Source organism: Seriola aureovittata, chromosome 22, assembly GCF_021018895.1.
Source record: "Seriola aureovittata isolate HTS-2021-v1 ecotype China chromosome 22, ASM2101889v1, whole genome shotgun sequence".
NCBI classification, from domain to species: domain Eukaryota; kingdom Metazoa; phylum Chordata; class Actinopteri; order Carangiformes; family Carangidae; genus Seriola; species Seriola aureovittata.
Window position 1 is genome coordinate 4,902,092 of NC_079385.1, and position 21,911 is coordinate 4,924,002.

Here is a 21,911-nt window from a genome sequence, read left to right on the forward strand (position 1 = left end):
TTTGTGGCTTCAAAAAGAGGCTCAGACCCTCCTCTCTTCTGATTGGCTCACTGGTGACTGTTTTCTTAGTGATCCAATAAATATATAGCAGATTTCAGGTAAACACTCACAGAATCCAGGTGCTGCAATGTTAGATGGTGGGTCCAGGTGGGCGGGGCTTGGTGCATGCCTGAGAGTTGTAACTGCTTTGTTGTGACATCACAAAGTTACAGAAGTCCTGACGGCTGGTTTTAAGGCTCAGTTTCTGAATACAGGCTGTGTACATTTCTCTGTGGACTGAGCACTTTGATACTTTCACAGTATTAATATAGAACCTAGACCTGCTTTATAATCAAACAACACATGGACATCTACCTTTATACTCAATGGGACCTTTAACCCCTGAATACTACCACAACAATTTTGTTGCTGAAAATACAAGACCGTGTTTATACTGGGCTGCAAATCTATGGAACTGCAAAGCATGGAACCGTGAAAATTTAAAAATTGAGAAACATGATGATGCACCAAATGATCTGAGTGCAAAAAGTGATCACAGAGAACTGCAAGGAGAAGAGCCACCGGTGCAAAGCCCTGTATGAGTGTGACACAATTACCTTCATCTCTGATGCCCTTAGCCCCTGTTTCAGTCACTGTTAATAAGCAAACAAGAAAAAAATGCTCCATTGAGTGTTAAATTATTACACTATATATTGTATTATTTCAATGTCACAGTGGGGCTAGCTTGAAGTATTGTTTTTCATGTTTTCTATGTAAAATCTCAATTTGCACCTATAGCTGTCATGTAGTAACTAAGTCCTTCAGTAAATGTTACATTGTACCACTGTTTGACTTTGCGTGGATAAATAAAAGAAAGCTGGTAAAGACAAGATGTGAAAATACACCTGAATCAATACAAGTGAATCATCCAAGAAGCTGCAGCTTCACCTTGCTTCAGTTTTGTGTTTGGTCCCTGGTGTGAAATCACAGAGTAAACTAAACTCACTGCTTTGTGGTTGTACCTCTGTACCACCTCCAGCTCTAAGAGTTTTAGTGATACATAATTTCTGATAAACAGATTCCGCAGCGTGAAGTTGCCTCTTGTGGATTTAGATGTTCAGTCAAGATGCTGAACCGTGGATTGTAATCATTTGTATTCCACTTAACTTCCAAAATAAATGTCTTTCAGAGTCATGGACCAATGGTGCGGGCTTCAGCCGAGTGGCCACGGCACTCAGCGAGTCTTCCTCAATCCACAGCGAAGCCCTGTACCACCTGACCAGGGAAATGTCTGGGGTGGGACTGGACCTCATGTCTTACAGCATCCTGGAACCTGAACCTTATAAAGAGGAACCCCGGGCTGAGGAATCACAACGTCTGCTGCAGGTGACTAAAGGAGGAGAGAACGTTTGTGTGTAAAAGAAAAAAACCAACAGCTTGAGGTTAAGACTTTTGGGGTTTACACTGTTGGGTTGACTGCTCATAAAAAATGTGCAACTTGTTAAACTAAGTTAATCATGTAATATTTCCTGTGTGTGTAATGTGTTTCATCACATTGCATCACTTTATGAGTTAGCATAAAGTATAAAAAAATCTCATTCAAATGATTCCAGAGAATAAGATGCCTATTCTTATAATTTTTAAATAAAAGTTGTACCTAAGTTATTTGGATGGTTTAAATTGACCTCAGATTGACTTTGAGGAAGAAGTGTGATTTCAAGGTTGATGCTGGTTTAGGGAAAATACTTCAGTGGAGAATTAAGGCTGATATTATAAATAGTTTAATGGGAGAGCCCGGGGTTAGTGTCTGTGTGTGTATCAGTGAGTTTGAGTTGTGTCTGAGGTCTATTTGTTAAGGAGTAGCCCTGTACACCCTGAGGGTTCCCTAGATAAATCTGAGCGGAGATCATGAGATGATCAAAATGAAAAGACAGAATATACACAGCCTGTTACTGCTACACAAAATTATGTTTATCGTTTCTTGAAACTCTGCATGCCTTTAAAAAAATGAAACAATCTAATAAATGAAGGCTCAGTCTTTGCTTCAAATGATCACAACTCATAACATGTGGACTTTGCTTCATTTAAAAAAATTTAAAAAACTAAGTCGGGAACCATCCGCTGCAGAACAGAAATATGACTCAGAGACGAAGGCAATTCTTCAGTACATTTTATAGACAGTTAATTCTGTAATTATGGTGGAGCCATTGTGAAAAGACAAGTCTCAGAGTCTTTAGTGAGCTCCTACCAAAGCAAACAAGGCTACACCCTCTCTCCACACTGCAAAAAATATCCACCTTAATCTGCCAAAGAGTGGAAAAGACATTTTTAATGAAACAAACAGGAAAACAGGAGCCTGAGTTGGTTTCATGTTTTATTGCATTTCAACTTGCATTTTTTTTCAGCCAAGTGATTTGAGAAATAGATCATTTTAAGAAGCAAATACAACTTCTAAAAAGAGCCAGGGATGACGGGAATTTGACTCATCAACTATGTCCCCAGGCAGAAATGTGTGGATTATGTTCAGTATAACGGGATTTTGAGCCTCAGCATCAAACCTGACAACACACTGAAGACGGACATCTTTTACAGTGTGGCACGCTCCGTGCCAAAAGCCCCGGCGGTGCGCAGGCAGCCTCCAGATCACACAGTTGGGTAGATGTGTATCACCAGCGTGTGATCAGGCTGCTGGACTCTGCGGGCTGCTGCCTCCTCAATCTGACACATTCTCCTTAAACCGAACAATGAAAGGTGCTTCAGAGGAGCCGTCGCTCCTCGCGGACTGTGGACTACCTGGAGTGACCTCCAGTGTCATGTGGGGATGATGGGGATGAAAGTGGTGGTGATGATGATGATGATGATGAATGCGGCTGTTTTTTTCTGCGGAGACCGCCAACTTTCACCTCTGCTCTTCTTCTTCTTTTGCTTCGTCTTCTTCTTCTCCCGCTTCCCTCTGTGTCTCTAAAGCGCAACAGCATGCAGATGTCCCCGAGTGAAGACAAGATCCCAGTAAGTACTACAGTAACCCTCTCCACGTCCTCGCCTTGTGCAGCTCCACCAGTGACCAGTCTGACCCTCCGGAGTGTTCATGCTGTTAACAGACAATTTACTATAAACCAGTGTTCACGAGTCTGTTACTATGAGCTGACTGTTAACTTGATGTACAGAAAACATAGAGCAACTCAAGATACCTAAACAAAATATAATAATAATAATTTGAATGGATAATTAGTTAAGCTTTTACCAACACAAGCAACTGGGAACCTTCTTGGAACTAGCCAGGATAAACCAAAATTTTCCCAGTAAGTTCCCAGTATAAAAAGTGAAACAGCAAACAGGAACCCTTAGGGAAAGTTCCAGGAGTTCGGAGGAAGCAGCCACCTTGTGTCCTGTTGAGCAGGAAATTCTATTTATTTTTTCTTGGTAGTAGCCTCTAGACTTTTGTATGTTTCCTGCACCGTAGAGAGAACAAAGTTATAGACAGTTTTAAGGGTTTTATTTTTGGACATCTTCTGTTTAAATTTAATGTTTAAAATTATGTGAAGAATGCACACCTCTGAAAACATTGGTGTTAGCGTTACTAAATTAATTTTTAAATCTTTGGTTCTTCACAGCATAACAACACCTGCAACATCAGTGGTATAAGCCAAATACAAAATAAATAAAGTCCAAAATCCACAGCATAGATAATTACTATCAGGAGCCAACATTCATACTGCAGTCTTATCAGAAAGTGGGATGTAAGTCTGGAAACGATCCCAAGCAGGTGCCTTACTTTTGTTTCTGTGACACATATGATGCTGTTATAATCATGGACTTTGCTCATTCTTTTAATTCTAATTACATGGGTGTTTTCCAGGGTCTAATTATGGTCCTAGCAGCCGCTGTGATGCCTATAATTACCAAAACTTCTCCGCTTGATATGTTGATATGTGTATTTGGGTTCTGTCCCCTTATCAACACAATCCTGGAGATTGTGATAATGTCCTTCACATCCAGTTTCTCAATTTCTTTCTTTCTCCTGAGGGGTTGGATGATTGGACATTCCCAAATGCAGTGTATCAAGGTGACATTTCCAAAGGCAAATTTATATATCACATTATCATACACAGAGGTCATTCAATGTCCTTAACAGAAATAAACCAACAGAGCACAAATTCCAACATAAATAGCTATTTATTAAACCCATTCTTCCACTAATATCTGTAATTGGGGGGATTTCCCTCTAAATTCCTTATGTAGCCTATTTATAATTGGATTTGATTTTGAGCCACTCCTCCACTACACATCCCCTGGAGGTAATGCAGTTTATACTGATACAGATTTTTAGATACTTCCTAAAATGCTCTTTTCCCTTTAGATTATACTGTATTTTCTTATTATGTCAGCGTATGACATAAACACACCCTCTTCTGTGTTTTTCTGATACTAATCACAATTATGCCATATACAAAATAAATTTGTGACAAAGACTTTAATATAATAAAATGAATGTCATACTAGAGTAACAGAATCAGGGACAATGTAATGTAACAGTTAATTATACAGTATATAGTTCTGATTAGACCTCATTGGGCAGAGCAATGCTGGGAATTACATGACGTCATCGAACTCCATAGCTGTGTCTGAAATGTTCGCCACGGTCTGTGTGTGGGTGATAAAGGTGTTGGCTGCTCCACCCAACAGTTGCACAGAAGAGTCAGTCATTAGAAGAGGCCTAATTAGTATAAAGTGAAATCACCTGTGTGGGAGGACTATGTATGTGTATGGGCTCTGCTAATGTGGCACTGGAACAAATCATGTTGACATATTTCACTGACATCCAAACAGTGAACACTTCACATTGGCTAACAACACCAGTAAGTCAGTCCCTTAACGTACATTTTATGATGTTTCTGACATGTATATGGAGTCATTAGTTATTAATAGCATGGTGAAAAAGCACAGAGTTGAAAATTTAAGCTAGCTCTTTTAAGGCAGTGAGCTAGCTAGACAACATTAGCTGTTTGGCTACTGGGATACGAAGAGGCATTAAAATAGATTTTGAGTCATGTAAATATACAGGATTTGAAGTTGCTTTTTAAAACATAGTCATACAGAGCTACCGTGCTATAGTCTGAGGTGACAGCTTGTTTGCTGGTTAGGTAAATTTTATATATTAACATTATACACAATAAGCATTTTTCTAGTGAATGTGAGAAATATTTTCTCTTGCAATTTAAAAAGAAAGGACTCTAAAGCATAGATAAAGCAACCTCTGTTAACATTTATTCTGTTTTAGCAAGACAAAACAGCTAGCAGAGCCACAGTGACAGTAGTACCATCAAATATCCATGAAAAATGAAGCTTAAGATTTCAGCTTGACAGTTCATTTGTGGCACGTGCCCATTTATTTATCCATTTAATTTATGTCAGAATTGTTGCATTATTTATTATTTCAACAAAATAAAAAACTGTGATTTTCATCAGGGAAGCTAGCTAGCTTCCCTCACTAAGGGAGACAGACAGCAGTTGGACTCTACTTGGATGTTAAATTGGTAAATGGTTGTGTGACAGATATTCGTAATTATTATGTAGTTGCATAAATATACACCAGAGCATCTTCCTCATGTTAGGCAAAATACATAGAATTTTTGCCCATCTTTCATGTATTATGTATGTTTTAATTTGTGTTGACAGAGCAATCTTTACTCCGTTTTTGTCAGTTGTCACTGTTTCGTAAGCTTGTGTTGTTTTCAACATATGGTCCTGACGAGCATGTAAATAATAATTTTTGAAATCTTGCTGCTCAGACAGAGGAGGAGACGAGCCACTGCACAGTCGAGACGTCTGAGGAGTGTTATGCTCGCCAGGCTCAACGGGTAATAAAATCACATTAGCTAGCAGCTAACATTAGCGCCTAAACTGTTAGCAAGATGACTTCGTCTTCTGCAGCACTTTCAGCGCGCAATGCATGATTATCTAGCTCAATCAATGTAGGGTATAAGCTACAGCTTCTGTAGACATCTTGGTGTGCCTCGCAACAGTTTTGTAATGCACTATATAGTGGATAAAACTTACACTTGAAAATTTGAACAGCACTGCAAAATTGTTGATTCACTATATAGTGGACTACATAGTGGGTGAGGGGAGGTTCTGAAAACGGCCTAATTCTTTGGGGGTAGTAGCTTATTTTTTGTGTTAAATATTGCACTTTAGTTTGGCCGAGGCCCAATAGGCAGACACAACAATTCATCTGGTTTTGAGCAAGAGGACGTTTATTACTCTAAATTCAGTCTAAAATCAACGCTTCTGTGATTGTTGTTTGTTTGTTGTTAGAATTTCATAGACAATAGATGCATAACAGCATATTTTAGAAACCTGTCCTGCTGATAAGTAAGAAACCTGCTCCCAGAGCCTATAGAGCTTTCCCTCTTGTGTCCTCCATGTTTAGTCTCCCTCTCTACTTTCTCTCTGTCTAAATAAAGAATAAAACTGCCAAAGGTGAGCTGACTGCCCACTCTGCTGCTGGAGGTTCTCACTTCAGTGTTTTTGAGAACCTGCCAAAAGCCACTTATGTTTGCGTGTGCTGACAGTGCAGTAGATGTTTAAGTTCATTCAAACAGTTGTTACGTAACTCCACTGCTGCTTAAAGGTGCTCTCTGTGCTGTCTTTACACAGTTTGTATTTGTTCATTTATACCATGACATAATCACTGTAAACGACTTAGGAGTATGATGATGAAGACTAGTTTCTTCTTTCTCACAGCAGTTAACCTGCTGTGTTTAGTGAGTGCATACTGTATATTTTACTTTCCCCTTTTATTGCCCATGGCTTCCCACAGGTCGTGAGTTCAACTTCAAGCCCTCAGTGCAACAGAGATGGCCTTTGCTTCTCTGATGGCCGACGGAAAGTTGACTACGTTCTGGTCTTCCATCAGCGGCGGCACGGTTCCATTCGAGCTCCTGCCGGCACCTCACAAGACCGATTATCTATTGTTTCCAATGGCAACTTTCTCCAGTCGGGGGGCTCGGACGCGGCAGCAGGAAGAGAAGTGAGCATGCCAGGAGGGGAGGCCGTGAGCGCCGGTGAGGTGTTCATGGAACTCGGATTTGCAGGAGGGAACGAGCCAATGGAGCCGGCTGACCATGAGATGCATCTGATCAGACAAGAGTTTGAGGCCAACCTGGTGGAGGCTGGCCTGGAAATCGAGAGAGACAAAGAGGTGAGTGTGTGCGTGTGTGTAGGTGTGTATTTGTGTGTGTGTGTGTGGTCACACTAATATCCACATCGTCCTCGTCCTCTCTACTCCTAAAATGGCTGCTCATCTTTTACTTTCTAATGTTTTATTCTCATGTGGTAATACAGTCGAAAGTGAAGATTTTTGTGCAAACTCTTCTTCATAGGTGGATTTAAAGGCTCATACAAGAAACTAAGAAACCTAAACATGACTTAAGACATAACATAAATTAAGATTTTGAATCTGCATTTGAAATTGCAGAAATTGCAGCTTGTTAGCTGACTGTTCAATCTCACTTAAAGACTCTTAAAAAACACCTTCTGAGAAAAGCTTTAAGTAGCCTTTAACATGCTCTCAGCTGCATTGGCATACAGCTATAGTTGCCCAAGTATTCACTGTGCTGGATTAGCTATTGGTAGCTGTTTTGTGTAGGAACATCTAATTTATTAATGTAAGAGCCCATTGTACTCAAGGTTTAACGTTCAAGGTTTTCATTGTCATGTTCCATTGCAGTGTACAAATCAATGAAACATTTTTAGGCTTCAGACAGGCACCAACTTGTTAACAGTAAAGTTACATAAACAATGAACAGAGTAAGATTTGAATAAGGAATAGAAAAGGAATGAAATATTCAATGAAAATTAGCAGTATAAACTAACTTCTTGACAATAACAAAAATGATATGACATGTATGTTGTGTTAAAAGTCTACACTTAAACCTGATTTATTTTTTGTTGGTTTGGGGGAAACATAACGAGCTGCTAACACAACATACCGAACATGTTAAGAAACAAGGAGGAAAGTAGATAGCAACCCTGTGTCCTATCACATTTATATATTACTGAATTGTTTTCCCAGTTATGTTGCGCTGACAAACATTCTTGTATATGATTCTAGATAAACAGGGATGTAACGTGGAACTAGTCTGAGTGGAGGAAACATACAATCACGAGGAGGTAATTGTAGTTTTATATACCAACCTAGTACATGGCTGGAATGTGTATAGATGTCAGCAAAATCATATCAATCATAAGTTCAGGGCAGAATTTCTTTCCTGGTCTGACAAAACAAAAGATTAAATGATAATGGAACATGCTAGAATTAATTCCCCTATTCAGTACCATGGATAGCTCCACTTGGCTAGGTGTGCCAAAACACTTATTTATAAACTTCAATTTAGAAAATAATCTCAAAATGTAACTGCACAATGTTCTGTCAACATTTAAAGAAATAGGCTACTGTCACAGGAGCATGCGCACTGACAGTTCAAGTCCATTTCTGATTTTACTGTTGTTTGCACTATACACTGTGCTATAGTCAGACTGGCCATCAGGAACACCGGGAGAAATCCTGGTGGGTCACGACATTGGTGGGCAGGTCAATAAATCAGAAACACCAGCAACTGGAAATGAAACAATGCAGTTACTGCAGCATATCAGTACAGCAATGAAGCAATGTGTAAAGAAATAAAGAGCTTCTGTTGACTGAAAAGCTAGAGGGCTTTTAATTTGAAACGATTACAGGAAGCGTTGAGTTAAGGTGTAATGCAGTAACTTTAACAGGGCAAACGGGAGCCTATCAAAATGAGTCTTCGTACTTAAATACTGCTATGAGCAATTGTACATATCAAACAGAGGGAATTAGAAATAAAGGCCTGCCTAAAAGAAAGGCCTGTTACTTTCTGCAGATGGGGTAAATAAAGGATAGGAGGAAATGGAGTAGATAAAAACTGTTGTGGATCCACTGTAAACACCCCCTGTTTACGTAAGAAAAAATGTTCCTGCCAAATCATCTTCAAAGAGCAGGACAAATGGGAAAAGTCCAACACATGGCAGGCTGACCAATCGTGTAACTTCATCACTCACTCATTTATATCACTTATTCAGTCAGTCAGTCAGTCAGTCAGTCATTGACATTTGCAGATGTAGCACTGACCGGTGGCTGGGCTGGGCCAGCCAAAAAATTTATTAGTGTAGCTTTAAAGAAACTATAGAGCATTAGTAGGTCATGTTCAGAAATGTACAAACTGGCACCTTCCCTTGCTTGGTTTGTTAGTAGATGAGGATGTTGAACTGTTTGATATTTGGAAAAAGCATCAAGAAAGACAATTATGGTAAAGTTTTTCAATCACAATACTTGAAGAAGTAATCAGGACTAAAATATCAGACATGTGGTTTGATACACAGGGTATATGTTTTAGATTTAAGTGACTTTACAGGATTTTTAAGATAAACCTTGACGCAGGATCTGATATAACTGTCTTCAGCTATTTAAGGTGAACGCCTACATAGAAACGTGGCTCAGATGGCAGAGGGAAGTGGTGGGTGAGGCTCAGTGTGTTGCGAGGGATTTAGGTGTTTGTTACACCAGCAAGGGGGTTTCCATTAAACTTTGAAATGTATCTTTTATTTCCCTTTTTAGTTTTATGTACCATGATGTTTTGCCCTTCTGCTGTTGACCAAATTACAGACACACATGAAAAAGAGTGTAAGACACAACCCAGAGGAGTCATTAGCTTAATGCTAATTATTTGTCAGCTTTTGAGCAAAAAAAAAATGCAGACACAGTCATAGCCAAAGGCGCAGTAAGATATCTGTATGTTGTTTACCTCCAGTGCAGCATAGTTACATCTAATGAAATTAACAAAATACATCAGACTGTATTGTATATAAATTGTCAGTTATCAGATATACAGGAAGGCATATTCAGTTGAAGCATATGAACTAAATATTTATTTTCAACCACAAATGTGAAACAAGATCATGTAAATATGATTTTGTTTTCCATTGTCGTCCACAATATCATCAAACGTAAGTACTGGTTCAATTTGCTCTCAGTGGACACAGTGGAAAACTCCATTCAAAGTTCAGTTGTTAAGTCAGTCCTCAAGTTGTCAGTGTGTAAACACTACAACAAGCAGTAACCTGCACCTTTCTGCACCATGCTACTGGACAATTTGATATTCAAAATGATAATTTTTTGACTTTGAATTTGAGAATTTACAAATGTGGGTCCTTTCACTGAAGTTAACAGTCACTTCACATGGAGGCTCTGCTTAGAGAACTCCTGAGGCGAACACGGTCTGCATCAGCAATGACAAACAGTGAAAAAGACAAGTTTAAGCTCACCAGAGGGTAGACTGATGCGTGATGGGAATCTTTTTCAAAAATTGACCCCAGAATAGTTCGATCACAAACCTCTGTAGCGCCGTCTTAACAGGAAATTCTTCATACAGCGATGTTTGTGGCAGAAACAGCTTGTATCCAAGGGCAATACACAAAAATGCACAACATGGTGCAAGCTGCACCAAACCTGCAAAACCTAAGCAATGAAAAAAAAATAGCTGTGTTTTCTCAAAAAACAAAAGGAAACCTTCAGCAATAGCTTTTACTAATATGGACGGATTCGTACTGATGTCAACCAGCCACTAAAAACACTGGTTTTGCACATCATCAGAATATAGTCAAAACCACAAATATATCTTCTTATGGATCAACACTTCAAATAAAACACAGGAAGAGTGTTAAATATGGGACCTTTAATTTGGTCCCATATTTAACCCATATTTAACCCATATTTAATATGGGTCTGTGTATATTACTGGGATTCTGTATGTTTAGGATACAAAGGCCTGACAGTTTCATAAGGACTGGTCGACCTCATTCTAGTTGCTGTGGCCAACACAGCTGCTGTGCTGGCCTCTTTGTATCGATTTACTTATTTAGCCTTTAATGGGTAATTTTGTTTTGACATGTACAAATTGCTTTCACTGTGATTGTGTGTTACGTAGCAACCACTACTTGCATGTCACAGTGTGTACTTTTATCTGCTTTCACTTTGTGTGTGTGTGTGTGTGTGTGTGTGTGTAGTAGTAGTAGTAGTAGGTGCTTGGCAGAACACACAGTCCGCGTGTTCTGTAGGCTCACTGCCACAGAGTTGTGCAAATGTGGTTATTGTTAAGGTTCCACTTGTTACCAAATAAACTGCTGCTGCACTTTGGCTCCAACAACAGGAGTCATTTCACAAATTTAAGTTTTGCTCACTGCAGCTGTTTGTGAAATGTTACATCCCTAACAAAAAGTATTAGAAAACAGGAAACTTGTGTGAGGTCTCACATGTAGGGTTCAATGTTTGCGGAAGAAACGTCTGCAGCTCAAATACAGTTGGATTTCTATCGTGTCATACCAATATTCAGAATTAGCGTTTGGTATATATATATATATATATATATGTGTGTGTGTATGTGTGTGTGTGTGTGTGTGTGTGTGTGTGTGTGTGATACCTCTTTTGCTAATACATGTGACTGTGTGTGTGTGTGTGTTGGCCTGGAGCCAGTTGGCAGTGTGTGCAGCCTGCGGGCTAGTGTTAATCAGATTGTTGACAGTGTGGCCATGGAGCCTAAACCAGGATGAGATTAGCTGACTGACTGATAGCTCCTTATCTCATCTCATGGATCGAGGCGTAGATCGAATCTGATGCTGAGAACAGCCTCGTTTGAATATAGTACTCGCGAGAGCGCGGCCTTGAAAGTGACATCGCGTCAGGCACCAGGTCAGAGTCAGAGAAGTGTAGTCGTGAGGAATAAGGCAGCGAATTACCGGAGAAAAGGTAGACTTATTAGCCAACCCAGTGACGCTAACTTGGGTAAACTAATTGATAGCATTAAGCTAATATCTACACGTCATTATGTTTTAACTGCTGACTGCATTTTCAGATGATCTTGTTCAGATACTTCTCTAAGAAGAGAAAGACAACTGCTGAAAAAAATCCTAGAGGAAACACTGATGTATATATTACCCGGGTTTTCTCAAAGCTGCGGGACGAGTTACGCGCCAAAATTTGGCGGAAGAATAATAATAAGCCTGAGGAATATTAATAGATGCCCCGAGGCATTAGTGCCTTGGAGCTGAGCACCCGTGGCACTAATTAATGTATTATAATGCATCCATTGTTCAATACTTTTAACTTCATTTGTCACAAAGCATTGAACAACAAGTGTGTATCAGCTGGGTTCATCACTTTTTTTTGTCCCTTGTAAACACTTAACTTTGTTGTGTGTTCTATTTGCAGCGCGTTTCTGTATTTGGCTGTGTTGTGTGTATTTGCAGCGCGTGTGTGAATTGATTAATGTGTTGGTGTTTTGTCTGTTTGCATGTGTTTTCTTAAACATACAGTATATATATATAATATTTATATATACTGTATATATACATATATAACACTTATATATGGAAACTGAATCAGTAATGAATGGATTAATCACTACATGAACGTAGTGACAGCTTGGTTAGTGTTGTTATTCTCATCCAGGTCTTTGCATATCGGACATGGCCGTGGAATTTTAGCCATTTTTTGTTGTAGAGTTCACCGTCTGCTGTTTGTTTCACACACACAAGCAAAGTAACAACAAAAAAGTGCCGTTGCATTATTATTTATTTTTACTAAGTAATTTTGGACACACCTCAGTCAGTCTTGTCAGGGTGGTCTGTGGCCCTGGGGGTGGAGTTGAGTCACTGATCAGAAGGTGGGCAAGACACCAAACCCCAAATTGCCCCTGATGTATCATTGGTGTGTGTGTGTATGTGTGTGTGTGTGTGTGTGTGTAACCCTAAGGTCAATAAGACTAGAAAAACGCTTTATAAGTGCAGACGATTTCCCATATTGGGAAGTGGCCAACTGAATATTAGATAAGTTCACTACGTGTTATTGCATAATTAGAAATGACTAGGAGTAATCATTTCATAAAAGTAGCTGAAATAATGTGGAACATATTAAACATTTTAAACATTGTAGTTTTTCTTAACTAATGTGTAGATTGTACTGAACTAAACTCTCCTGCTTGTGTCCAACCTGTTTGACTTCAGATTAATTGGATGCTGGGGAAAAAAAAGAATGGCTTGAATGTCAAACTTGTTGACTGTGCCTGAGGATTATTGAGCTGACCTTCGATCTCTTAGGGACGTCCTCCGGCAGAACACTTTTAATTAAATCAGAGGGAGGTGTTAATTCAAGAAGTGGAGCTGGGACTTTTGAAGAGTTCAGTCTGTGGGGGCTTGGGAAACAGAGCGAGCAGGATTAAGTATCCAGTAAGACTCTGAGTCTGTCTTCACAAATTGCTTAACTTGTGACAGGGAGGCAGCACACAATGAGTTACAGAGAAATATCAGTGATTACAAAATATATCACACATAATTTCTCTCTTGGAGGGAAAGGTTTTTCTTCATGCGTATAACCCTTGATATGTTTGCATGAGAGTGAATGCAAAAGACAGTGTTCGATCCTACAGTCACCTCTAACAACCCTCTAATGATCCTTTAAACAAAAAATAAGGTCATTCTAAATGTTATGTGAGTATCAGGAAACTTTGAGGTGAAGGCATGGCAAACTTTATTTTGCAAAATCATCTAGTCATCCATACACTTTAGGGCATGGGTGTGTTAGTAGGCTACGTGCCGACCATGAGCCAAAAAACTTTTCTAGCCTCCGGGTTTGTCTCAGCCTCGTCCGTCTCACTGCACATTAGTGTTTTTCCCGCTGGCGCTGGCTGTGACTTCCTGCTCGTCCCATAGACTTCACACTGTTATGACATCCCGCACAGAGAAATATCTTAAGCCCTGGGAAAGTTTTATAAATATATAACCTCCATGGATGAAAGGTTCACAACACAAGTGATATTTGATTGTTTGCAGCCAATTGTTTTAGAGGCATTTGTTTAATAATGGCGGTCTATGGGAAAAATGCTTTTTGGGCCATGGGGGATTTATTTATTTCAATACCTCTGGTGGCCAGTAGGGCGAACTGGGAGCAAGACTAAGTGGCAGCACTGTATCCAGCTCTCTTGATTCATCCATGTTTAGGGGTGGCTGGAGTCTGTCCCAAAATGCACTGGGACAAAGACTGTGCACAACCTTGAGTCTATTACAATGCAGTAAAACACAGAGACAATTCTGTTTACCCACATTTGTTTGCAAGGAGACAGGTTCACTCAGTGGACTTCATTCATGAAGTGAAATAAAATGTTTTCACATCAGCAACAATAAACAAAGAACTTGTCAGAGATGAGCTCAAGTGAAAAAATCTTATGAAATTACAGTTTAATAGTCAGTGGTAGACTGAGAGAGTTTCCGTGTGTTCTGGAACAGATGTTACAGCTGTGCAGCACAATCTTCATCACAGCTGCTTCCTTTAATGTTGTGAGTTAGATGCTTTGCACAATGCCTGTGGTTGAACACAGGTTGATCCCTACATCCGACCTCCTGCGGGTCTGCAGGAGATCCTTAAATGTCAGCCCCCCTCTGCCCTCACTCGAATTCATTGACTTCCACTAAGAGCCTCCATGTTGCCTTAGTTCTCCGTGTGATCCATTATTCCTCTGTTGCCATCTTTCTCTCTCTCTCTTTTTCTTTTCTCTTGACTCACTTTGTCTCTGCTCACCGCTACACTCTCCACCCGACCATCCCATCGCCCAGCAGATCACCCTTTCAAATCCCATACCCACCTACCCTCCCAAAGATGCCCCCGGCTGCGTCCTAGTTACCCCTTCCTACAGAGATAAAGAGCTAATTGGAAATCCCTCTACTAATTAACCTTCTCCAGGCTGAAAGGTATTTATATCCTCTGCTTTTTGATGGAGTGATAAAAAAGAAAGGAAAGGGAGGGTGAGGAGGAGGGAGGAAGGGAAGGGGGAGGAGGGAAAAGGGGGTGAGAGAGCTGAGAAATGAAAGTGAGCGAGTGGGTAACTTGTAATGGATGGTGGTTGCAGGTGGGGATGAGATAAGCGAGGGTGGGGACCAATGATCAAATCATTGCTTATTTCTACATCAAGTGACATAGACCTACACAGGACGCACACGTAGAGTCCCCAGGCTGCAGTTAGATCTGCTGGTGTTCTTCCTGAGCAGTGAGCCAGAGGTTTGTTGATGGCAGATGGTGAAAGGGATTGAAGGCCAATGGTAAAATCAAACAGAGCTGGGGTCCCTACTTTTATTCCCCTCAGCCCCGCAGCCCTACGGTCAAAAGCCACAGCTCTTTCTTTTAACTATTTTAAAAATCGTCTGGTCTGGTTCTGACGGCTCAGGTTTAGAAGGACTCAGTAGCACGACCCAGAGACGCCAGTAAACGATCGAAACAGTTCACTTTAATTAAGGCGCCGAAGGCAGAAGCAGGCAAAGGCAAACAGTGGTGGAAGTCAGGCAACTGACTTTGCTTTAGTTTTAGTCTTTTGATGAAAATCTGTTTTTTAGTCATTTGCTTTTTGATGATTTTATTCAACAGATCTAAAGAATTAATCTGTTTTTGTCATTGAAATGTCAGTATCATCTTCATCGTACATTTTCCAGCTGTCAGCGTCTTTGTGTACAGCTACCACTTCGCCCTGGCTTGGGCCTTTCCATCTGGAGTTTGCATGTTCTCCCTGTGCTGGCGTGGGTTCCCTACTCCGGCTTCCTCCGTTAATACAAAAACATGCCTGTTAGGTTGATTTCTGACTCTAAATTGCCTGTAGGGGTGAATGTGAGTGTGAGTGTGAATGGTTGTTTGTCTCTATATGGCAGCACTGTGATACACTGGTGACCTGTCCAGGGTGTCAGCTGTGAACCTATGAGGAGAAGTGGTCAGACCCAGATGTTGTCCTATCCTGATGCTGCTTCTGTTTTAACCTGCGCAGCTTTTCCAGCCTTTACAGTTCTGGTCATGTGATGATACAAGAGACAGTCAGATAAATAAATGTGAGAGCCTCAGCATGTGACAGCTGCAGCAGGAGGCTGTTTTTAAGTTCATTTTCCTCATGTTGTCATGTATGAAAGGACCAAAATGAACTCTGTAAGATGACAACTTGATTACTGTAAGAGAATTATTTAAACAGCATTTGTATAGCAATGATTCTGTCCCAGGTTTTTTGGTCAGTACAAGCTGTTGATCACTGTAACCACGATCACTATAAGTCAGAGGTCACTGATAGATGAGGTGAGAGATGATGTTGGAGAAATAAGAGGGGAAAGTGGAATAGAAAAGGGAAAGAAATATGCTGAGATGGTTTATTATAAAAATGAGACTGTTGGAGTTAACTTTTAAGAAGAAAATGTAGAGTAAAGACAATTTTTATTTCATTTTCTAAAATTAAACACTTTATTAGAATTTTCTATTATGTAGTTATTACAGCTGTTATTTTCCTTAAAATGCATAAAGAAGTGTGTGTGTGTGTGTATATATATATATATACATATGTATATATGTAACCCCCACTACCAACATTCCAATATTCCTCTAACTGGAGCTCTTAAAATTTTAATTGAATACCCCTGCCATACAACAATGACGTCCATTCATTTGTATACTGCTGTTAAAATCTTCTTTGGCACGCATTGGTTACAGATTGGTATCAGCCGATACGTAAGTTCAGGTATCGGATTCTGTACCAGAAGGAAAAAGAGGGATCGGAGCATCTTTAGACTGAAAATGACTTTGGTGGAACAAATTCGTCACTCCTTACTAATTGGTTAGAGCAGCTAACATGAACACAATGTCAGACTGAATAAAGAAGTGAAACAAAATAGCAGTTGAATCTGATTATCAGGCTACAATCTCCATACATTATGAATTGATTCAGTTGACTTTGGAAGTTGTTTCCCATTGCATATAAATGGCAATCAACGCAAGTTAAAATATTCAAACAAACCCACACATTTGCCCTTCTGTACATGTGTATGTTTTCTAACAAAGGAGAGGTGAAGGTCTGGTGGCTTTCCGCTCCACTGTGTCCCTGAGTAGGACAAAGGACAGTGGGGACGACAGAGTGGGAGAAGATAATGAAATATAAGAGGAGTAAGAGTGACAGTTAGTGAGTCAGCCAGTCAGTCAATCAGTCAGTGAAACAGTGTCTAGCGCGCAGCAGAAGGTACAGTAATATATGTGAGGAGGAGGGGTGGTGAGGGGGAGTGAAAGATCTCAGGAGAGTAGGAGTCGAGAGAGGAGAAAGAGAATCGTTTCAGGTTTCCATCGTTTGCCGTGCCACCTTTCTCTTTTCACTCCCCCCCTCTTACAGAAGCTGGTGGGGGTCTGAGGAGGGTAAGGTTACCTGGCTGTTGCCCCCCTGCTGGCTCTGCTCCCTTTTCATTTCTGGTTGCACTCTCCCTCACAGTGCAACCCGGCTCCATAATGGCTGCTGCATAGATTTTGAAGGAGGAGGTCTCACTACCGCACACAATAAATTCTTTATCGTCATTCAGCCACAGAGGGCCTGGAGGGGGTTTGTCAGAGCACTGATATTCAGAGTCCACTCGCATACTGTACCTCTGGATGCTAACGGAGCTACCAATTATCAAATGTCGCTAATGCATCTTTATATTAAATGATAATTAGTGTGTGGGCACATTGATTCATTAGCATCACAAGCTAGATGAGTCACAATTTGATGTTACATACAGTAAATACATTGTATGATGATGATGATGATGATGATGATGATGAGGATGATGATGATGGAAACAGTATAGTACCCAGTGTGTCAGGAACAGGCTGCAACAACAAAGCAGTGAAGAAAACAGCTCCAGGCTTTGCTTCAGGAGCAGAGGCTGCATCTATCTTTTATAAACACCGGAGTGATGCTGCTGGCCACTCCGGTTAGCCAAAGTGATTCAGTGGGTCGGGCTAGTGGCGGGGATTGGTTATGCCTGGCTCAGACTTGAAGTATATCGAGTACCCTGCAGTCTGAAATGTTGAGTTGCAGCTCCCAGAGGCCACTTTTGAAGTCTGGAGGTAAAAGCAGCTGAGAAGCGACTGACCACAAACAGAGGAAGACAGTTTTATACAACAGGTAGTTTTACCCAAGCAATCTGCTTATATAATCCCCAAAACATTGAAGTTTAGTGTGTAGAAAATAACTTTTAAGTCGAAAACTTTAACCCAGACACTCTAAAGTACATGTGCACAGGAAATAAGGAAACATTGGGAATCACATCTGTAGTTCTCCCGTTGTTAAAGCTGGCACCTGTGATCAATACAGGAATGTAGCTGAGTGCCTTGTATCTTACTGGGGCAGAGAAACAAGGATCAGCTCTGAAGCAACATTAACTTGGATCCACTGAATCTGATCACATGACGTATTTTTTATGTCTCCGTGTCTCCTTTATGTTTTTTGGGTTGTCCGTCCGTTTGTATGTACATCCCATTCTCATGAACAAGATATCTCAGGAATGCCTTGAGGGAGCTTCTTCAAACATTAAAGGATGAACTGATTAGATTTTGGTGGTCAAAGGTCAAGGTCACAGTGATCTCATGTTCTTGTGAATGCAATATATGAGGAACACCCAGAGGGAATTCATTACTCCTGACACAGTGTGACCTCACAAAACACCTTTTTTGTCCATCAGTTCATACATAATTATGACACAATGTAACTCAAATGTAGTGTTGCCATTTAATATCCAAATGCTCAAAGGTCAACTTCACTGTGACATCATAATGTTCTGCAATATTCCTCTTACCATTATTCAATGCTGTAATTATTAATGCTGGGAGATTGTGACCCTATTTTCTGCAACTTGGCTGGTTGGTGGAGGGATACAACCAGTAGGTGGTAATTCTAGTCTGTGTTAGGGTCCTGACTGTAACTTTACATGAGGTTTTGTTTGTTTTTCAGTTGAAGGCCCACGGCCCCAGCTTCACTCGTCTCCATGCGCCCTGGCCGGTACTCTGTCGAGAGGCCGAGTTTCTCAAGATTAAAGTCCCCACCAAAACGGTAGGATCAGTACCTGTCAGCACGAGTTTGCAGTGGACACACACACTATGTTTTTGGATCCATGTGCAGTAGTTGTTTGTCAGTGTATTCACATTCTGCAGCAACAATAGAATTTGATTGCAGAAAATGGTTCAGAAATCTAAAACATACGTTGTAAATATCAGATTTTCACAGGGTGAGGGCTTTTTATTTTGTTGACTAATTCTATGTTGTGTGTTTCATCAGAGTTACGAACTTAAAGAAGAAAGTGGCTTTGGGTCCAGTATGAGCACAGTGTGGAGGAAAATGAATCAACCTTTTCAGCCCAAAGTACCACATCAGGACCATGAGAGCACCAAGTTTCTTTCACACTGCTTCTCCAGGGACAAGCTCCACCTGTGAGACGCACGCACACACACACACACACACACCCACACACCCACACACACACACGCACGCACACACGCACGCACGCACGCACGCACGCACGCACGCCCACACACACACACACACACACACACCACACTCACACACACACACACACACACACACACAGCTTATAATTTAATAATTATGATATAATTTTAGAGGCCATCACATATGGTTTAAGCTAAACTGTTAGCATGCCTCATCAGACCCAGTCATCTGTTTGACAGGTGGATTTTGATGTTGTGATCATTAGGCAGGTTGAGTGGACCAGTAGGATTCCCAGTTAACCAGGTGCTTGCACATGTGGTGAATTACACACAGACAATGCATGTGTTTGCACACACACACACACACACACACAGGCTTTTGTTCACTGGCTTTATTTCTTTCAGGTACAACATTACATCAAAAGACACATTCTTTGACAATGCCACAAGAGGCCGAATAGTAAGTGCTCATTTAAATCTTAAGGTGTTTCTCCTGTGTGATTTGTGCAGGATTGGTTTCAATCTTAGAGCCTAACATTCCAACATCTTTCTCAGGTGTACGAGATTCTGAGACGAACAGTGTGTGTACGAACCTGTCAAACCATAGGTGAGGACACCGAGCTGTTCATGTGTGTGTTTGTGTTTGTGGTGGTGCGTGGATCTCAGTTACATCTGTGTAATCAAGCGGACCGAGTCATAGACATGAACATTCTGATTAACAGCGGATTGGTTGCGGTTGGTGGAATAATATTAATGTATGAGGAAAATATTAAATACATTCTCTAAAATGTGAACATATTTTAAGCTTCATTTTTCATCAGGCACAAATTAGACTCTGGACTGCTGAACTTTGGGCAGCAGCCAAACATTATGAGGAGCTTTAAAAGTGTCTGTGTTTGGGGAAGCAGCAGAGATTTCATTTGCATGGATTAAAAATGTCAGTCTGTGTTCAGGCTGTTGTGGAAATAGCCTACGTGTTGCCATTTTCCTTTTACCAAAAAAGAAAAACTTTGACTTTTAAATGCATGTTTGTTTATTTAAAAGCACCCTTATACATAGTGAGTGAATTACCTGCAGCAGATTCAGATCAGCAGTCTGGAGGAAGCAGCAGGAACAGCAGCACAGAAGCTGAGTGATGTGCTGCTGTGGACAGGGTCAGCGAAAAAAACAAAACATGTTTTAGCCACTTAACACAACATGTTTTATAAAAATGCCCACAGAAAAAATATCAGTTGAAGTTTACGCTCCTTTTTTGAATATTTTCACTGCTTTATTTTGCCGTCAAACAGCCCTTTTCCCTGTGGCACTATATTTTGTTAACAGCTGAACTGCTGTATTCCTGCACACAACGTTTCGCGGCGTATTACACGGATCAGCTGTTTGAGTCAGACAGAGCTAAACTTCACTTCACAAAGATTCAAAGATGGTGTGTGTTTGTATTTAGTATTCATTCAGCGTTCAGTCAGGCAGGGAACTCTGATGGTTGGTGATTCAGGCTGGATGTGAAAGACCCTGAAGCTGTGTTTTAACTAAGTCCCACTCATGGCAGCAGTAGCTGTCCTGGTCTGTTGGGCTTATAGCTCACACACCTGCACCACCAGGTAGATTATGGCTCTTTCTTGCCCTCCAGCTTCCACAGAAGTTTCCCTTCTCTCTGTTTCAGCGTGTTCATTCTCCATCTGCAAAAGTTCTTCTTCTGTATACTCTGATTCAACGGCATTTCATCCTAGCTGTCATGATCACTCAGTTTTATTTATCCTTTATTTGTCGCCTCGTCCACAAACTGCTGGAACTATATGTCAAACAACTGATCTGCGTCATAATGCAGTGTGTGGCGTAGGTGCGCTCATGAATAGGGATATGATAGTTCAACTGTTCTCAAAATGTAGTGCAGAGGAAAGGGCTATTTGACGAAAATATTCAATATATATTCAAATGATACCTACTTTTTTCAGTGAGCATTTTTTTTCAAAGTGGCTAGAACATGTTTTTGTGGATGACTCTGTCCACAGCAGTACATCACTCAGCTTCTCCAAACTGGGAGCACACTGACTCAAATCTAGTGCAGGTAAAATTACCTCACACAACCCCATGTCAAATACCCCGAACTACCCCTTACTTGCAGGCTTGATGAGCCTTTGTAGTGCGTATTTTGTTTAGTCTAGCCCTTACTGTTCGCTTACTCTACACTTCTTTACTTGATCTCTTCGTCACTAAATGAATAGATACTGCACCACTGGAACAATCTTACTCATTGCCCTGAAAGGATGAGATTAGTAAGTAAAAGCAGGTGCAGGGGAGAGCTACAGTTGCAACGTTTGGCTGAAACACAATTGGACTTTTTTTGGAGGTAGACTACAGGTGAACTGGGAGGTGATATTGATATGCCTGCTGGGAGTTCAGTGCGGAGGTGAAGTGGAGTGGAGTTAAGCTGGTGACCCAAACAAAGAGTGCAATCACTGGATAACTGGATGAGGCCCACATCTTTTTAGCTCTAACTTGTTGAGGAACTATTAACACTGGCAGGCGTCCATTAAAAGAAAGCAAAATTATACAAATTCTATTGAAGTGGCAACAACAA

At 40.7% G+C, this 21,911-nt stretch overlaps 1 protein-coding gene across 3 annotated transcripts in view; it reads left to right on the plus strand.

Annotated features, from left to right (window-relative positions):
- The first annotated feature begins 2,408 nt into the window (after positions 1-2,408).
- Positions 2,409-21,911, plus strand: part of ano2b (anoctamin 2b) — a 70,558-nt gene continuing 51,055 nt past the window's right edge. Inside the window, exons 1-7 of one of the 3 annotated variants that reach the window (XM_056368017.1) lie at positions 2,409-2,988; positions 5,772-5,840; positions 6,803-7,183; positions 18,837-18,935; positions 19,161-19,312; positions 19,736-19,790; positions 19,886-19,937. In XM_056368017.1, the coding sequence (XP_056223992.1) occupies positions 2,956-2,988; positions 5,772-5,840; positions 6,803-7,183; positions 18,837-18,935; positions 19,161-19,312; positions 19,736-19,790; positions 19,886-19,937 (841 nt within the window). In that variant the 5' untranslated portion in view covers positions 2,409-2,955. The remainder of the gene's footprint in view (positions 2,989-5,771; positions 5,841-6,802; positions 7,184-18,836; positions 18,936-19,160; positions 19,313-19,735; positions 19,791-19,885; positions 19,938-21,911) is intronic. The other 2 variants (XM_056368019.1, XM_056368018.1) reach the window with 2 other exon arrangements.